The sequence below is a fragment of the Paramormyrops kingsleyae genome, chromosome 20 (assembly GCF_048594095.1).
Source record: "Paramormyrops kingsleyae isolate MSU_618 chromosome 20, PKINGS_0.4, whole genome shotgun sequence".
NCBI lineage: Eukaryota > Metazoa > Chordata > Actinopteri > Osteoglossiformes > Mormyridae > Paramormyrops > Paramormyrops kingsleyae.
The window spans coordinates 8,537,358-8,551,671 of NC_132816.1; the positions used below are offsets into that span (position 1 = coordinate 8,537,358).

Sequence of the window (14,314 nt, forward strand, 5' to 3'; positions counted from 1 at the left end):
AAAACATATAATGTTATATTTCTTATCCGTCGTTCTTGTGAAATACAAGAAGGGAAGGGGTGAGACGAACGAAAGACGCAGAAAATGCATCGGAACACTTCACACTCCGGTGCCGTTGGGGGCGATATTACATTCAGAATTTTAATTTGAATGGAATTTTAACCCACCAACGAAGTAGGAAGCTTTAGCCAAAATGGCGGCTTCCATGATGAGGTTGATCGTGCCTTTTCAAAGGCCGATGATCTTCAAGGTTCAGGTAATTCACCGGAGCCACATTTAAACATGTATTGAAATATACGTTATGTACACCCTTGTAGTCAAGAAATGTAATTCTAAATTATCTAAGTTATGTATAGCTCTTTAATACATAGTCTTAAAGGTACATAGGTTTTTTAGGTGCATGTATTACGCATGACATATGTATTACAATTCTAATATTCAAATTATATAGTATATTTTGCGTGTGTGAAGTTAAACCCTGCCTTAAACCCTGTACCTCCTAAGATAGGATCTAGGTTTACCATGAGCATGTACTCGGCAAGTCAGTGTTTTTAAGATGGCTGGATATTTTTACACTTATTGTATTTTTCGCATTACATAAATAATACATAATCGTGTATATGTACAATAATGGCATTATATTTTTAAAACATATACATGTATCAGTAAGCATATACCGTTTTGGACCGATGTTTTTTCCCAAAAATTTATATCTAAAAAACTGTGGTTGTCTTATTGGAGTGGAAGATTTTACATGTTAGTACACACATACAACAGTAGATGGCGTAACTTATCCGCGTCCTGGCTATGGTAGCCGTGTACTATAAATGCCATGGGCGGCTTTATGCGCCCCGCCTGGGCAGGATCCCCGAAGCAATCGCTGTCGTTTGTTCTGATCCTACCTACTGTTGGCTGAGATAAATGTGCCTGGGTTACATGTGTGTGGAGTTTGCATGTTCTTCCCATGTTGTTGTGAGGCTTCCCCCCCCCAGTCCAAAGACATGCTGAGGCTGATTGGAGTTACTAAATTGTCCATAGGTATGCCTGTGTGAGTGAATGGTGTGTGAGTGTGCCCTGTGATGGGCTGGCCCCCCATCCTGGGTTGTTCCCTGCCTCGTGCCCATAGCTTCCGGGATAGGCTCTGTACCCCCCGCAAACCAATAGGATAAGCAGTTTGGAAAATGGATGGATGGAAATTGATATGTGTATTTGTTAATGGTGAATGTCATAACTGTGCAGTGTTTGCTGTGTGTTTCATTAGCGTACAGGGGTCTGAATCTCACGCATTGACATCCCATCACCCCTCATGTAACATAATCCAAACGTTTGGTAAAACTTGAGAGCCTTGGCGTGTAACCGCGAGTGTCCTGTATGTTGTTGGCTTTCCTGTCTGACTTGTAGTGATGGGAATAATGGTTTTTCGAAGGGAGCTGGATCTTACGGCTCCGTTCCGGTTCAAATGAATGGCTCCACGTTCTTTTTTGGGGGGAGGTTACTAGGTTTATCTATGAATTAATCACTAGGATAATCGTAGGGTGAGATTTGGGTCAGATTCAGATGATTTTATTTTGCATTTGTGGATTTAGTGTAGCTGTGCTAAATTACTTGTATTGCCAAACCTAATGTCAATGATCTGCGTTGTAAACATTATACAAGGTGACGCCATATCCCCCTGCTCTGTAAATGAATTTACTCTTACCCCTGTGGGAGCAGGGGAGAATATATTATGGCAAGAGCATCTAGTTAAATATCGGCTCTTACTCAAGGTGCATAAATGTAAATGTTTAAAATGTTTAGAAACTCAAATTTTTGTTAATATGAGAGATGGTTTTTGGTCAAATGACTTGTATTTTCTGACATCTCTACATAGATCTCACCATTGAGTATTTTTAATTGATTTGTTATTCAGAAAGCTGTTTATATTTTATAAGATGGATCACAGAAATGTTGGCCTCTTAGTTTTTTATTGTGGAGTTTATGGAAAATGGGCTGATTTCAGATACATCTGCATCATTTTCAAATTGCATAAGCTCTTCCTTTGCTTGTTCACTTCAGATTTCATGACATTTGTTGATTGTGTTTTTTAATCTTTTTGATTGTACTTTCCATAAGTGTAATTTAAGTAATTTTTAAAATTCCATTACAAATGATGAGTTGTTATTATGAATATTTATACATGTCATCATTATAATAGCATGTAATTCTCCCTTGTTTTCCTTCAGTGTGTAGAGACTTTGCTGGACACTACTGGATATTGTCGTCTGCCTACAGTAACCCCACTGCGGACGAAGAAGCGTTACTTCATTCCAAAGATGCATGACACAAAAACACAGAGCAAGGCTGAGCAGGAGGCACAGGCCCGCAGTGCTGGCATGGTGGTCCAGCAGGAATATATGGAGAGAGCCATCAACATTGCCTGCACTGGTAAAGGCAGCACCACAGTATGCAAGCTCAGCGATAGCTTCATGCTGAAATTTCACATATTTCGGATTTTCATGTTATAATAAAAAGTCAAAATCACTTTCCGTTGACACTTGGTTTGAAAGTCTAGACTGTAATGAAGATCCAGTGCTTACTGACGTACAAAAGTTACTTAGATGTTTATCCAAATATGTAATCCTCCACAGGCTTTCAGAAATCAGGTTTTCTGTGCCAGATTGTGTGAGCATGTTTTTTTTGCATTTTAAACATTGTCTCAGGGGCTGCATGGTGGTGGATGTATGGGGGCATTATATGGGGGCCAAAATGGAACTGATTACATTTTGAGACAGATGAACCTAAAATTGAAGCACTGCTGCATCATGATACCCAAATACACTGCAGTTTTGACACTTGAACTCAAGACCTGTTATACTGATCTTTTTCAGACTTTGCAGAGGGATTGTATTGCGGACATGGAAGTGATTAAATTTTGAGAAGGATTAAACGGGTTGTCACTATGATAACTGTACTTCTAGAAATTGTACCAAAAGTTGGTTAATGTAGGATGAATACACATTAGATGGGCAGACCAAATGACAGAACTGTCCAGGGAACACAATGCTGTCATTTCCTACAGAACCAAATCTAGTTAAATCACTTGTGTTGTATAAACTTGTTTTTTCACCTCCTAGTGATAGTTTAGCAGAGCAGAGTTCGTAGTCCACTATGCTTTGGATTTTGTCCTTCGTTTTGGAGTACTTCCACGCCACAGATACTTAGTAGTTCCATTAATTTTTCTTATTAATGATATCACTGATATGTCATTACTGGGTATTGGTTATAGGCATTGGTGCATTGTCACGAGGATGAGTACATAAGCAGGGAATCGATGCACCCCCAATAAACCATGCATTTTTTTTTACCCAACAGAGCCCCTAAGGGGACATGGACTCGCATTTCTGTTAATAAGTGGACAAAGGATAGAATTAATAGAATAAAATTAAATGACATAGATATGCCCTATGAAGTGGGCTTAAAGCATTAAACTATGGGGGACAATGCATACCATTTAACTTTCAGATTATGTATGTATAGTATTTGTTATTAATTGCACAAAGTTTTTTCAGATAATGGAAAAGTATTGTAAGATCTCACAAAAGGACTCCCTGATGTTTTTTCTCCTGCCATGACTGTGTACTACCCAGATACATTGTCTTTGACTGGCTAAGACATACACAGTACTGTATATTTGGAAGGTGACACCTCCACTTGTTAAGCATTTTCCGTGCTGTGACCAACTCTGAGTGTCTGAAACATTTTACTTGTTTTTCACTGCATGCTCACAAGTGGGACATTCATCATATAGAGCAAATGGTGATGTGCAACATGTACAGCAAAATGTTGACTTTCCTAAATTCCAGTTATTTGTTTTGAATTCTTTCTCCTTTTTAGCTGGAATATTTGATCCTTACATTCCGCCAGAAGGTGATGCGCGTCTTTCGAAGCTTTCCAAAGAAGGACTGAAGCAGCGCACAGAGCAGCTTAGGCAAAGTGCCGCTTCACATTTAGCGTAAGCATTTCTCTTTCTGTTGTTGCTGACTTGCACTGTGTTTCTTGCATTTAAAATCTTGCATTTTACAGAGGCTATAACGGGACCTTGATTTAATTAGCGACTGGGCTGATACCTGGCAGGTGAAACTTAATGTAGATAAATGTAAAGTAATCCATGCAGGGAGCAGAAATATAAAGTACAGATATTTTATGGGTCCCACTGAAATAAAGGTAGCTGATTATGAGAAAGACCTCGGTGTGTATGTTGATGCTTCCATGACCCATTCTTGCTAGTGTGGGGAAGCAATAAAAAGGCCAATAGGATGTTGAGTTACATCTTTAGGTGTGTGGAGTTTAAGTCAAGGGAGGTGATGCTACGATTATACAATTTCTTAGTAAGACCCCACCTAGAATATTATAAATATAATTGTTAGTGACAGCCTTGCTCTCAACCCAGCTGCCTATTGTGGTAATTGCAATGTAACAATTTTTTGTGCATAGCATACAGTGTCAATGTTAACGGTTCACATTGTGCAGGCTTCGTTGCAGCAGTGAAATGTGAAGTTGTCTAAATTTTTAAACTATTAAACTCCAAAAGCATACATACTAGTCAGGAGTGTTAAGTTTAAGTTATGATGAATTGTGATAGTATGTAAATTTGGTGTATTTTCTGCTCCTTTTCAGCTTTTGTAGACAACATTTCCTTGGTTTCCATCATTTCTCCAGTGTCCTGAATATTTCCACAAAGATAAAGCTGTATTTTTTCCCCTTCTTCCGTAGGATTCGGAAAATTAAGGAGCATGATCCACAGTTTAATACGAAGGACTTCCCAAATAAAGCCCTGGAGATCTTTATCGAGGCTCACTCTGCACTTACACAGTAAGTCCATGCTTCCTAAACATTACTGTGTGTGACTGCGACAGACCATGTTTGCCTGGTGTTTTGAGTATTTGGGGGGGGAAGCAATGGACTGTCGAGGTCAGCTGATAGTTCCAATTAATGGATTGGATCAATGGATACCCCCACACACACTTGGCAAATTTTTCTCACCACCAGTATGTATTTGATGAATACTCAGTGTAGATGGCTTTTGTTTCATTTTTGCCTGCACTGCAGTGCAGTTTACTTTTTAAAGAGGGGTATCCTTTTGGATACTGGTACAGTTTAGTAATGGTGAGTCTGGGTTATATCCCTAAAACTCAGATCTCATTTTGGCACAATGGAGTACTTTTGGTGACACATGTTACAGGGAAATGAATTTTTTTATATTTTATTTGGTTGGTGTTTTGCCTTTCATTATTCATTTGCCCAACAAAATAGCTTTTAACAATCTTCCCATTAATTCAATTTAAGCTAGCTTAAACCAAATATTCTTTGTACATGTTAATTGACACTGTGAGGGCACTAAATTCAGTTAACTTCAAGGTAAAGTGCATTGTCGTTTTAGTTCTGCTTGTTCACATAAAATGGACCAGCAGAAAGAAATGAAGCAGTCGAGAGCAACTTTTTCCTGTTCACACTGTTGAACTTCAGTCATCAGCTCTGAATGGCCCAGTGACATTGTTGCCTACAATCCCTGCCCAGATCATGATCTTACCCTGTGTTTCGTTTTAGGTTTAACAAGGAGAAGCTACATAAGCTGGTGACTGAGAGGTGTTATCCTGTAAGTCACACACACACACAGTGGTACCTCGGTTCTCGAACTTAATCCGTCCCGGACTCCGGATCGAATCCTAAAAAGTTCGAGTTCTGATCGAATTTTTACTATAAGAAATAATGGAAAACCAATTAATTGGTTCCCGGCCGCAAAACAAGAGCAGCATTTTTTTCTTAATGGCTTCCAAAACGATAAAGATCTTATCCCAACATTACCCCTGTCCTGCCCCGATCGTCCGCTCCTTCCGTGTGCCAAGCCCCCTCGTTAACCTCGTGTGGGATCCCCATGTGATCAGCTGTTTCTGGTTGTTGTCATTAGTCCTCTGTATTCAGCCAGCGCTGTAAGCAAGTCGAATGCACCCAATGACCGGACTGGGGAAACAAACTGAAATGCGGACTTAAAGCAACGCATTCTGATCCTGACGCAATGAATTACGGTTAGATGCATTGCGACCTCTCACCCGGCTGCACAAACTGGAACCGCCTCCGTGACAACATACCTTTGCCCTTATTGGCTGAAGAGTTTAGTTACACGCATGACGTTTGTATCCCAGGCAGTTTTGATGCGAAATCTGCTATTTCTCCCGAATATCACATAAAGCAGTGACAATGGTTTTCAGTTAATTTACCTGGTAAAATAAAGTTTAAATAAATGACATAAATGCTCTAATAGTACACGTAATTTAGTGGTTTATTTATTGTAATTTACTGTAATGTTGCGCTGCTTTATTTGGTTAATTGTCCAGTCTGTGAAGAAGGCATTCAAGTAAGAATTGCATTGTAGTATGACATTTCCTGGCGCGTACAATTTATATTAGATCAGCGTTCACGGTTCGACTTCTGATATTCAGATCGAGTTCTAGGTCAAACTGGTTTGTTTGACTTTCAAGAAATTCGAGTTCTAGTGAGTTCGAGAACCGAGGTACCACTGTATATATAATATTTTTTTGTGTATTGTTTTCAAGAATATTTTTAATAATCTCCGACTGCAAGGCAAACACCACAGGACATTAACATTCATTTATATAGATAAATGTATACTTAAAATTTGTATTCCCTATTAAATACATTATTAAAAACTTTTACTTTAAAAGTGGTCTGGATGATTGTATTAGCAGTGGAGGAATCAAGCATATTTCGGTACCTGCTGTGCACGGAAAACCTGAATTGACACTGCTGGTGTGTTTGGCTCCACAGGAGATGGTGAGGGGCAATCGCTACAGGACTCTACGCTGGAGCTTCTTAGAGTCCCTCGAGCCGCCTCGCGTAGTGCATGCCCGCTGCCCAGATATGGTCAGCAAAGGCAACCTCTACGGACAGGTCACACTCCGGTTACACTCTCGGCAGGTGAGCAGCTGATTGGCTCATCTTTAATGATTTTGTCAGTGTCATATTTTAATTCGTGGAACACCCTGCCTGAAAAGAAATGCATGTAGCTGAAAATGCTGAGTATATAAAGTTTAAATGACCGTCTCCGTAAGAAGCAGTTTGTTGAGGGGATGTTGAGGACAGGAATAGAATAAATAATTGCCTACTTACCTAACTTACTGTGTTGATCCAAATGTAAGATGGGTTTTTTTTTTTTCCCTCACCAAAATATATATCAAAAAGTAATGTTGTCTTACATTTGTGGTCTAGACAAAAATGGGAATAGATGGCGTCAAATAGGGTATTTTGTAATGAACGTTTTGACTTATTGTAATATGTTAATGTGTTTTTGCCGTAAGATTTCGCACATGAGCGTGAGAGTCTGAGTGTCACGCCAGATGCGTGACAGCTGCCAGTTCTGGCAATGAGTGTGTTTGGCCTGTATCCCTGAATGTTGTTAATTGTTGGCTTCCCTGGCTGTGCCACTGCTAGTATTAAACAGATAGTGGCTCTTAATACAGATAGTAACATTCTTTATCTACCCCCCCCCCCCCCCCCCAATAATAGAGTGGGGGTTTTTCTTATAATGGGGCTCATCTTATATGGGCCAATATGGTATATGAAATAGTTAACATGACATTAGTTATTTCATTTTTACATATACTGGTTAAACTGGTTAAAACCACCAAATGCATACTTAAGCTCTGCTGTTCAAGTACGCTGTGTGCTTGGTTTTGAATAATGGTTTTAATTTTAGTTTCAGAACTTTTTCTGTTGAGTGACTGATAAATGCTGCATTAACCTTTGGGTATAAATGTCCGTCATGTTCCCCTGTGACCTAAATCTTCATTTTGTAATGCATTCTAAATGAACCCCCTCACATAATCACTGCTTTCCTGTTATCTATCAGACAGTGGCCATCTATGACCGATTCGGGCGTCTGATGCTGGGGAATGAAGATGAGCCACGGGATGTCCTGGAGTACGTGGTTTTGGAGAGGCATCTGATAAACCCCTACGGCTGCTGGAGGCTTCATGGAAAGATCATCCCAGCCTGGGCTCCTCCTAAGGAGCCTGTTATCAAGGTGAAACATTTTTCTATTTGTAAAACATTGGAATGCCGCATGACTGTATAAAGAAAGCTTGTGTCATTCCTTGGTGCAGAGTAACCAGTAACCTCATTGGTCTCGTCTCTCTTTTTGTTCAGACTGTCATGATTCCTGGCCCACAGCTGAAGCCATGGGAGGAGTTTGAGAGCCTCTGTTATGAAGTGCCCAAGCCCAGATCTGTGCAGTGGCACCAATAGCTCCTTTGCTAGCCACTGTAGAATAAAAGTCTTTCTCCAAAAGTGTCAGAAAGTGAATTTCTATTATGTGCTTTTCTACCAAAATTCTGCTGTTAGAACAGTTGTGTTGTTAAAATCAAGAACTGAATGCAGCTTTGCTAGATCAGTCTTTCTAGTATTTCAACATCAGCTGAAGCAGGGTGAAGCAAATAATCCAGTTTTTGTGGGGAGTAGTGACCCTTTTTTGAAGGTCTATTGCTAAGCAAATTAGGACACTGTGCCTGTGATCAGAAAGTTGCCAGGTCAGATCCCAGGATTGGCAGAGTGATGTCACTGTTGTACTCCTGACAAGACCCTTAAGCCCAATCACTCCAGGCGATGTCTGACCCTGCTTTCTCACTTGTGTGTTGCTTTGGATATAAGTGTCTAAATAAATAAAATGTAAAAATACTGAAATTGTAGTAAGAAATCCATGATCCAGCTTATTAGGTAGTCCTGCTTCTTCATAGCTCAAGGGATGTGGGTTAAATTTGTATCTCCGCTCTGGATTTTACATGTTTGACCTGCATTGTGAAGGTCTTCTTCCGCAGTGCAGTGATGTGCAGATAGTAGGTGTCTAAATTCCCTGTATTGTGTGAGTATGACTGCATTGGTTATCTTAGGTGGCATCTATGAATTGCGTCTAGTGTGTAGCCTGTGATGGATCGGCATCACGTGCTAGCTGGGATAGGCTACAGACCTCCGTATGACAAACTATTATTACATTATTAAATACTATGTTCAGTTAGTAAATTATTAAAGGTACAGTAGCACTTTCTATGAATACCATGTCTATAAAAATTATGATCACATTTGTAATCACATTTATAGATTAAAGTTCCATTGAAACAAAGTATTATAATCAGCAATATAATGTCATGACTGTCAATAGAAGATGCTGAAAAGAAGATGAAAGCTTTAAGTGTTGCCAAAGGTACTTCTGTTTTGCATATGTAATACAAAATATTGGGGGCAAATCATTTAAAAGAGGTTTAAATTAAAATTGTAACCATGCAGCTACAAAGGTGCTTTGTTTATTTAAAAAAAATGGGTTTCATTCTTTTATCCTTAGGATAATTAAAAATATTACAAGAATATTAAAATATTTGATTATATTTCCTGTAACTGCAGAAAAACTGCATACAAAACAATGTGATACGAGTCAGCTCAGTAAAATACATTTATTCACAGTAAAAGTTGAAATGCTTTAACAACTGCTTTTCACTTTTCATTAAAAGTATTTAAAATTTCATTTTACAGCCAACTGATTACTTCTCCACAAAGTACAAAATACAAAGAAAAAAGATTAGTCATTTTTAAAATAAGTGCTTCCAAATATGTCTTGAATACAAAACATCTGAAAACTATGCATAGTCTAAATTAGTAACAAGCTTAAAAATTAATTTTTCAGCATTATATTTCCTTTGACAGCGGTGGCAGAATCCAGAACTGTACTTAAACTACATTCAAATAAATTTGTCACTTCTGGGACATTCATGACATTTGACAACCAGTGCTTGGAGGACACTGTCCATAACCAGGGGCAGAGTTAGGGTGTAGCTTTCTTGTTTATTGGTGATACAGGTAATGTGCCAAGTTATTTATGAAGTTGTGTTCCGTGGAAAATCAAATTGGTAACAGTACAATGAAACTTATAATGCCTTTGCATTATGATGCTTTTGAGAAATTCCGTGTGGGGTCAATTCTCCCACGGTCTTAAGTCAGAAAGCACATATCTGTGTGCATTTTTCACTGAAGGGTATTCTCCCATCGACTTTAATCTGGGGTTTACACACAGTGGACGGAGAAACACCAAAATATGAGCGTGTCACATTTCAGTGATCATTAATAATATAATATAATGGGAATATAATAATGCCAATTGTTCAGCACAAAATTCAAACACCGTATTTTGATTTTGTCAAAGGAGTCTCATGGTTGCGAGAATAAACAAAAAAAAAGCATAGTAGTCTACTGCGATGTTTTCGTTTTCATAATAAAATGGTTTCAGCGGATTTCAGTTAGGTTCACAATGTAAATAAAAGAGTGCATGTTGCACATCTTGATTGTTGGCCAAAACATTGAGGGGGTAAACCCCCCCTTTAATTATACTTCTTGCACGGCCGCTCCTTCTTTCTGAGGTTAAGTGCGGTGGGTGCATAACTTAATATCGTGTAACTTATTAAGCATTTTTTTAAATTAAGTGTCCGATAGACGTCCTTGCTGGGATTTCCAACATCCTGCTGAAAAATATTTATAATATACAGTCTTTTAATTAAAAAGTCAAACACTGAATGCAACACCTGTAACTTAAAATTAAATGAATAAATTTATGTAATCAGTTCGTATAAAGACACTGCTGAGGAAATGTGACATAGTTTGTACTTGCAAATGTTTTAGCCAAAGGGTGGGTGGATTGTAACCTGTCAAGGTTATAGCTTTACGTTAAGCTAATTCACAAGTCTGGATTCTGCCACAAGGTTATACCACCAATGGAAGAATAGTAATGAAATATGCTGAAATATCACCTAAAGTTATCCAACTTGCAACGCATATACAGTGTCTATGTATGTAAATTCCCACATACAATTTCAAAATACAATTAATGAAAATGTCTGCACATATATAAAATAAAAAATGGGCCATACTGCCCCAGTGCAACTTAGATTAAGTACTTCTTCAAGATCCAGCTCATTCCTTCACACTATAAATTTCTTTGTATATATTTTTTGTTAGTGCCAATTACAGTGGATTTATCACACAATGTTTCTGAAGTATTGAAATAAAACTTTCGGATGGTGTTCCTAAAACCATGCTGAGTTGTACTGTCACATCGATGACTAGTATGCAGATCAGGTTCTGATGAATCTAAGAAGCAGAGGGTGGTCCACATACCCAACACACTGATACTTTGGGGCAATGAATTTTCAGTCACAGATGGATACGGTTGCCTCCATTTGATATTGTACAGCAATGATAAAACTAACAGCACTACAAAACATCTAAGAAATGGACAGATTGTGAGTGCAATACACAGATTAACTCATCTTGTAATCAGAGTGAATTAGTTTATACAGGACCTGTGTGAAAGAGCTAAACATGTTTGAACAATGAAAAATATAAGCAGCACAATGTGGCGTCGAAGAAAGAAAGTTACAATTACAAAAGTTGTGCATCCAAAGTAATATGATACAAGCAAAACAGTGTTTCAAATACACAATCTATCCTGAAACATAAGACTATATCTTAAAACGCACATTTCATAAGCTAAAAAGTGATTTTGTTAAAAAAATATGCAGCAGCTATCTTAAATATAGCTATATTCTCTTCGGTATTAACAAATATTATTGTAAATGTAAATATTCACAATTACCAAAAAGCAGTATTGAGACTGAACTGAAGTACCTAAGGAAAAGGGCTCAAATTATTTCCTCTATGCACATTATTAAATTCTAAATGAAAAGAGCACTAATCAATTTTGGGTGATAAAATGACACAATTCTTATTACCTACCACATACATATTTCATAAAGGCATTAACTAAGTACAAGACAGCATGAAGCGTGTGATGCTATGAGTTATTAGGTGTTTCTGTACATAAAATTTATTTTGTAAAATATGAAATGGGAAACTGTGCTAAATACTATGTGATCATTTTAATTACATTTCCAATTTAAAATCAATGCCCTATAACAATCTAACAATTAGAACAATTTATTTGGATGTTTTTGTTGTAAAAAAAATCCCATTAACCTCATTCTGGTGGCCATTTAAGTCATAAATGAAAAATACAAACCATAAAGGATTAGCCAACTGAAGAAAACTGTATATTGAATCTGGTCACTTTAGAAAGAATATTTGTGAACTGTGGTCTCCTGTATCTATTTTTTAATTTATGACACTTCATTTTTTATATGAATTAGTGTCATGGTCTCTAATGTTTTTGGAGTCTGTTTACGCATATCATTTATTTTAGCTCTAATTGCGTTGCTGCATCTGAATTATTATTAATTTGTGGTGTCCTGGTTTGTTGTCTTTTTTTCATTTAAATTAAGAATCCGTTTCACCGTCCAACAGATAATCTCTATCAAAATACCTTCAATTACCTGTGTAGTTATGGTTTTATTCATTATTCATAATATCACATAAAAACAACTAAAATGTGTTTAATTCACATATATTTAGAGATAGCGAGGTCATTCAGAATAAATCATTTACAATTCACACTGTCAACAAAAAACAATGAAGTAGTAATTCAAAATAAACATGCAATTGCTTACATTGCTTGTTTGAGTTTGTGAATAAAATATCAAAGTAATATATTGTTATTCAGATAACTTTGTGCACTGGCAGGAAAAAGTACTTTGGTACATTTTGGTAAGTTTTATGCTTCAAGTATTAAATATTGCTGTCATACTTATACAAATTATCATTTAAATGAAATTGTACAGGCTATGTTTAAGAGTTTTTATGAGAAATAAAATAAATACAACTAAAAACAGCTTACCCTATATCTTTGCTTTAGAAATCTCACAAAAATATCAATCAATATCAACATATTATATATGTTGTTGAAATGATTCATTGAGTGCAGGCTGAAATGGCCACTGTGCCAAGCTAAATTAACTGCACAAACAACATAAAGTCTGATGCTTGAAATTGAATTTGTCAGCTATATCCAAATAGAAAAGCTAGTTCCTAGAAACAGTTCCAAATCTGAAAACGAAAAAAAAAACAAAAAGTTAAAAAATAAAAATGTTTTAAAAACTTGGAAACTAATGGCAGAGAGATGACCTTAAAGTGCCTTTAAATTTTCACCTAAGTAAACATACACTTTGAGGGAATGTATGGTTATTTATTAACATTGGATGTACACAATGCACTGCATTAATGGGCCTCCCCAGTACCGAAATATTTTGATGTGGGCAATGTTTGTGGGTACATCCTATTCTGTGTATATGGGCTTTTTTGTAGGACGGCCAGAAAAGGCAACATGTACCCCAAAGCCAAATAAATATCAGTCTTCTAAAATAAATCAAGTACTGATTTTCCTATTATAGCTACCTACCTTGGTCAGTCATCTCCCGTAGATTTTGGTATAATTACCTAAGACAAAAATACCTGTATTAATTTATGTACATTTATAATGTGTAACTGTCTGATTTTACTCATTTTTGCAAACTTTGTAGATAAGCTAGTTAACTATTATTGTCATAGTAGCTATATTTAAATTCATAATTACTGAACTTATTGTTCATCTCCTTAGTAGCTTTATTATATAAGTATTATTAATATATTTTTCCTATAAGTACATGGTAACATGATGTATCGTATGGTATTTTACATCATAAAATGGAGGATTACTAATAATTACTAGTCATTGTGAAACTGTGAGTTCTAGGACTAAGACTGCTTGTTCTGTTTATCTGTATTTTAAGCTGCAGGAATCTTGTGAAATCATATGAAAATGAATATTTGCTTAAAATATTTTTTTAAAGCTGGGGTGAATTAAATGTAATTTAGTCATTGTAAGCAGTATCCTCAGGCCGGTCAGTCCTATAGTTGACATAGGCAACTGTCTCGGGTCCTAATCTCTGAGAGGGTGCTGACTTAGCCGGCTCACTTGGCGTGCTCACGCCCCTGCAGTGCTGGCGGAGAATGCAATGCAAGGCACCTCTAGAGGTACTGGAGCCTTCTGAAATGCCAGTACAAAACACCTATGTGATGTAAAATGCCCCATAAGTATTTGTGACCTCCAAATTGCCAGAGCTAAACAGCTACGCAATGTAGGGTGCCCCTAGAATCACTGGTACCTTATGAAGTGGCAGCACACAAAGGTTACGTGACGCAGGACGCCCCTAAAACGGGGTTTCCCAACCCGGTCCTCAGGGACCCACACACAGTCCACGTTTTTGCTCCCTCCTAAGCTCCCTGTAGCAAAAATATGGACTTCCTGGAAGGGAGCTCAGAGGGAGTAAAAACGTGGACCAGCTGT

At 37.4% G+C, this 14,314-nt stretch overlaps 2 protein-coding genes across 4 annotated transcripts in view; one reads left to right on the forward strand and one right to left on the reverse strand.

Moving 5' to 3' along the window:
- The first annotated feature begins 98 nt into the window (after window positions 1-98).
- Window positions 99-8,730, forward strand: mrpl45 (mitochondrial ribosomal protein L45). Its single transcript, XM_023825069.2, has 8 exons — window positions 99-256; window positions 2,223-2,424; window positions 3,874-3,991; window positions 4,753-4,851; window positions 5,587-5,635; window positions 6,826-6,975; window positions 7,907-8,080; window positions 8,203-8,730. Exons 1-8 carry the CDS (start codon window positions 194-196, stop codon window positions 8,299-8,301), a joined length of 954 nt encoding a protein of 317 aa, XP_023680837.1. The 5' UTR covers window positions 99-193; the 3' UTR covers window positions 8,302-8,730.
- Window positions 8,731-9,486: 756 nt separating this feature from the next.
- Window positions 9,487-14,314, reverse strand: part of LOC111850791 (protein AF-17) — a 66,729-nt gene continuing 61,901 nt past the window's right edge. For all 3 annotated transcript variants that reach the window (XM_023825058.2, XM_023825055.2, XM_023825057.2), the window contains one exon: window positions 9,487-14,132. The gene's annotated coding sequence lies outside the window, so the exon portion shown is untranslated. The remainder of the gene's footprint in view (window positions 14,133-14,314) is intronic.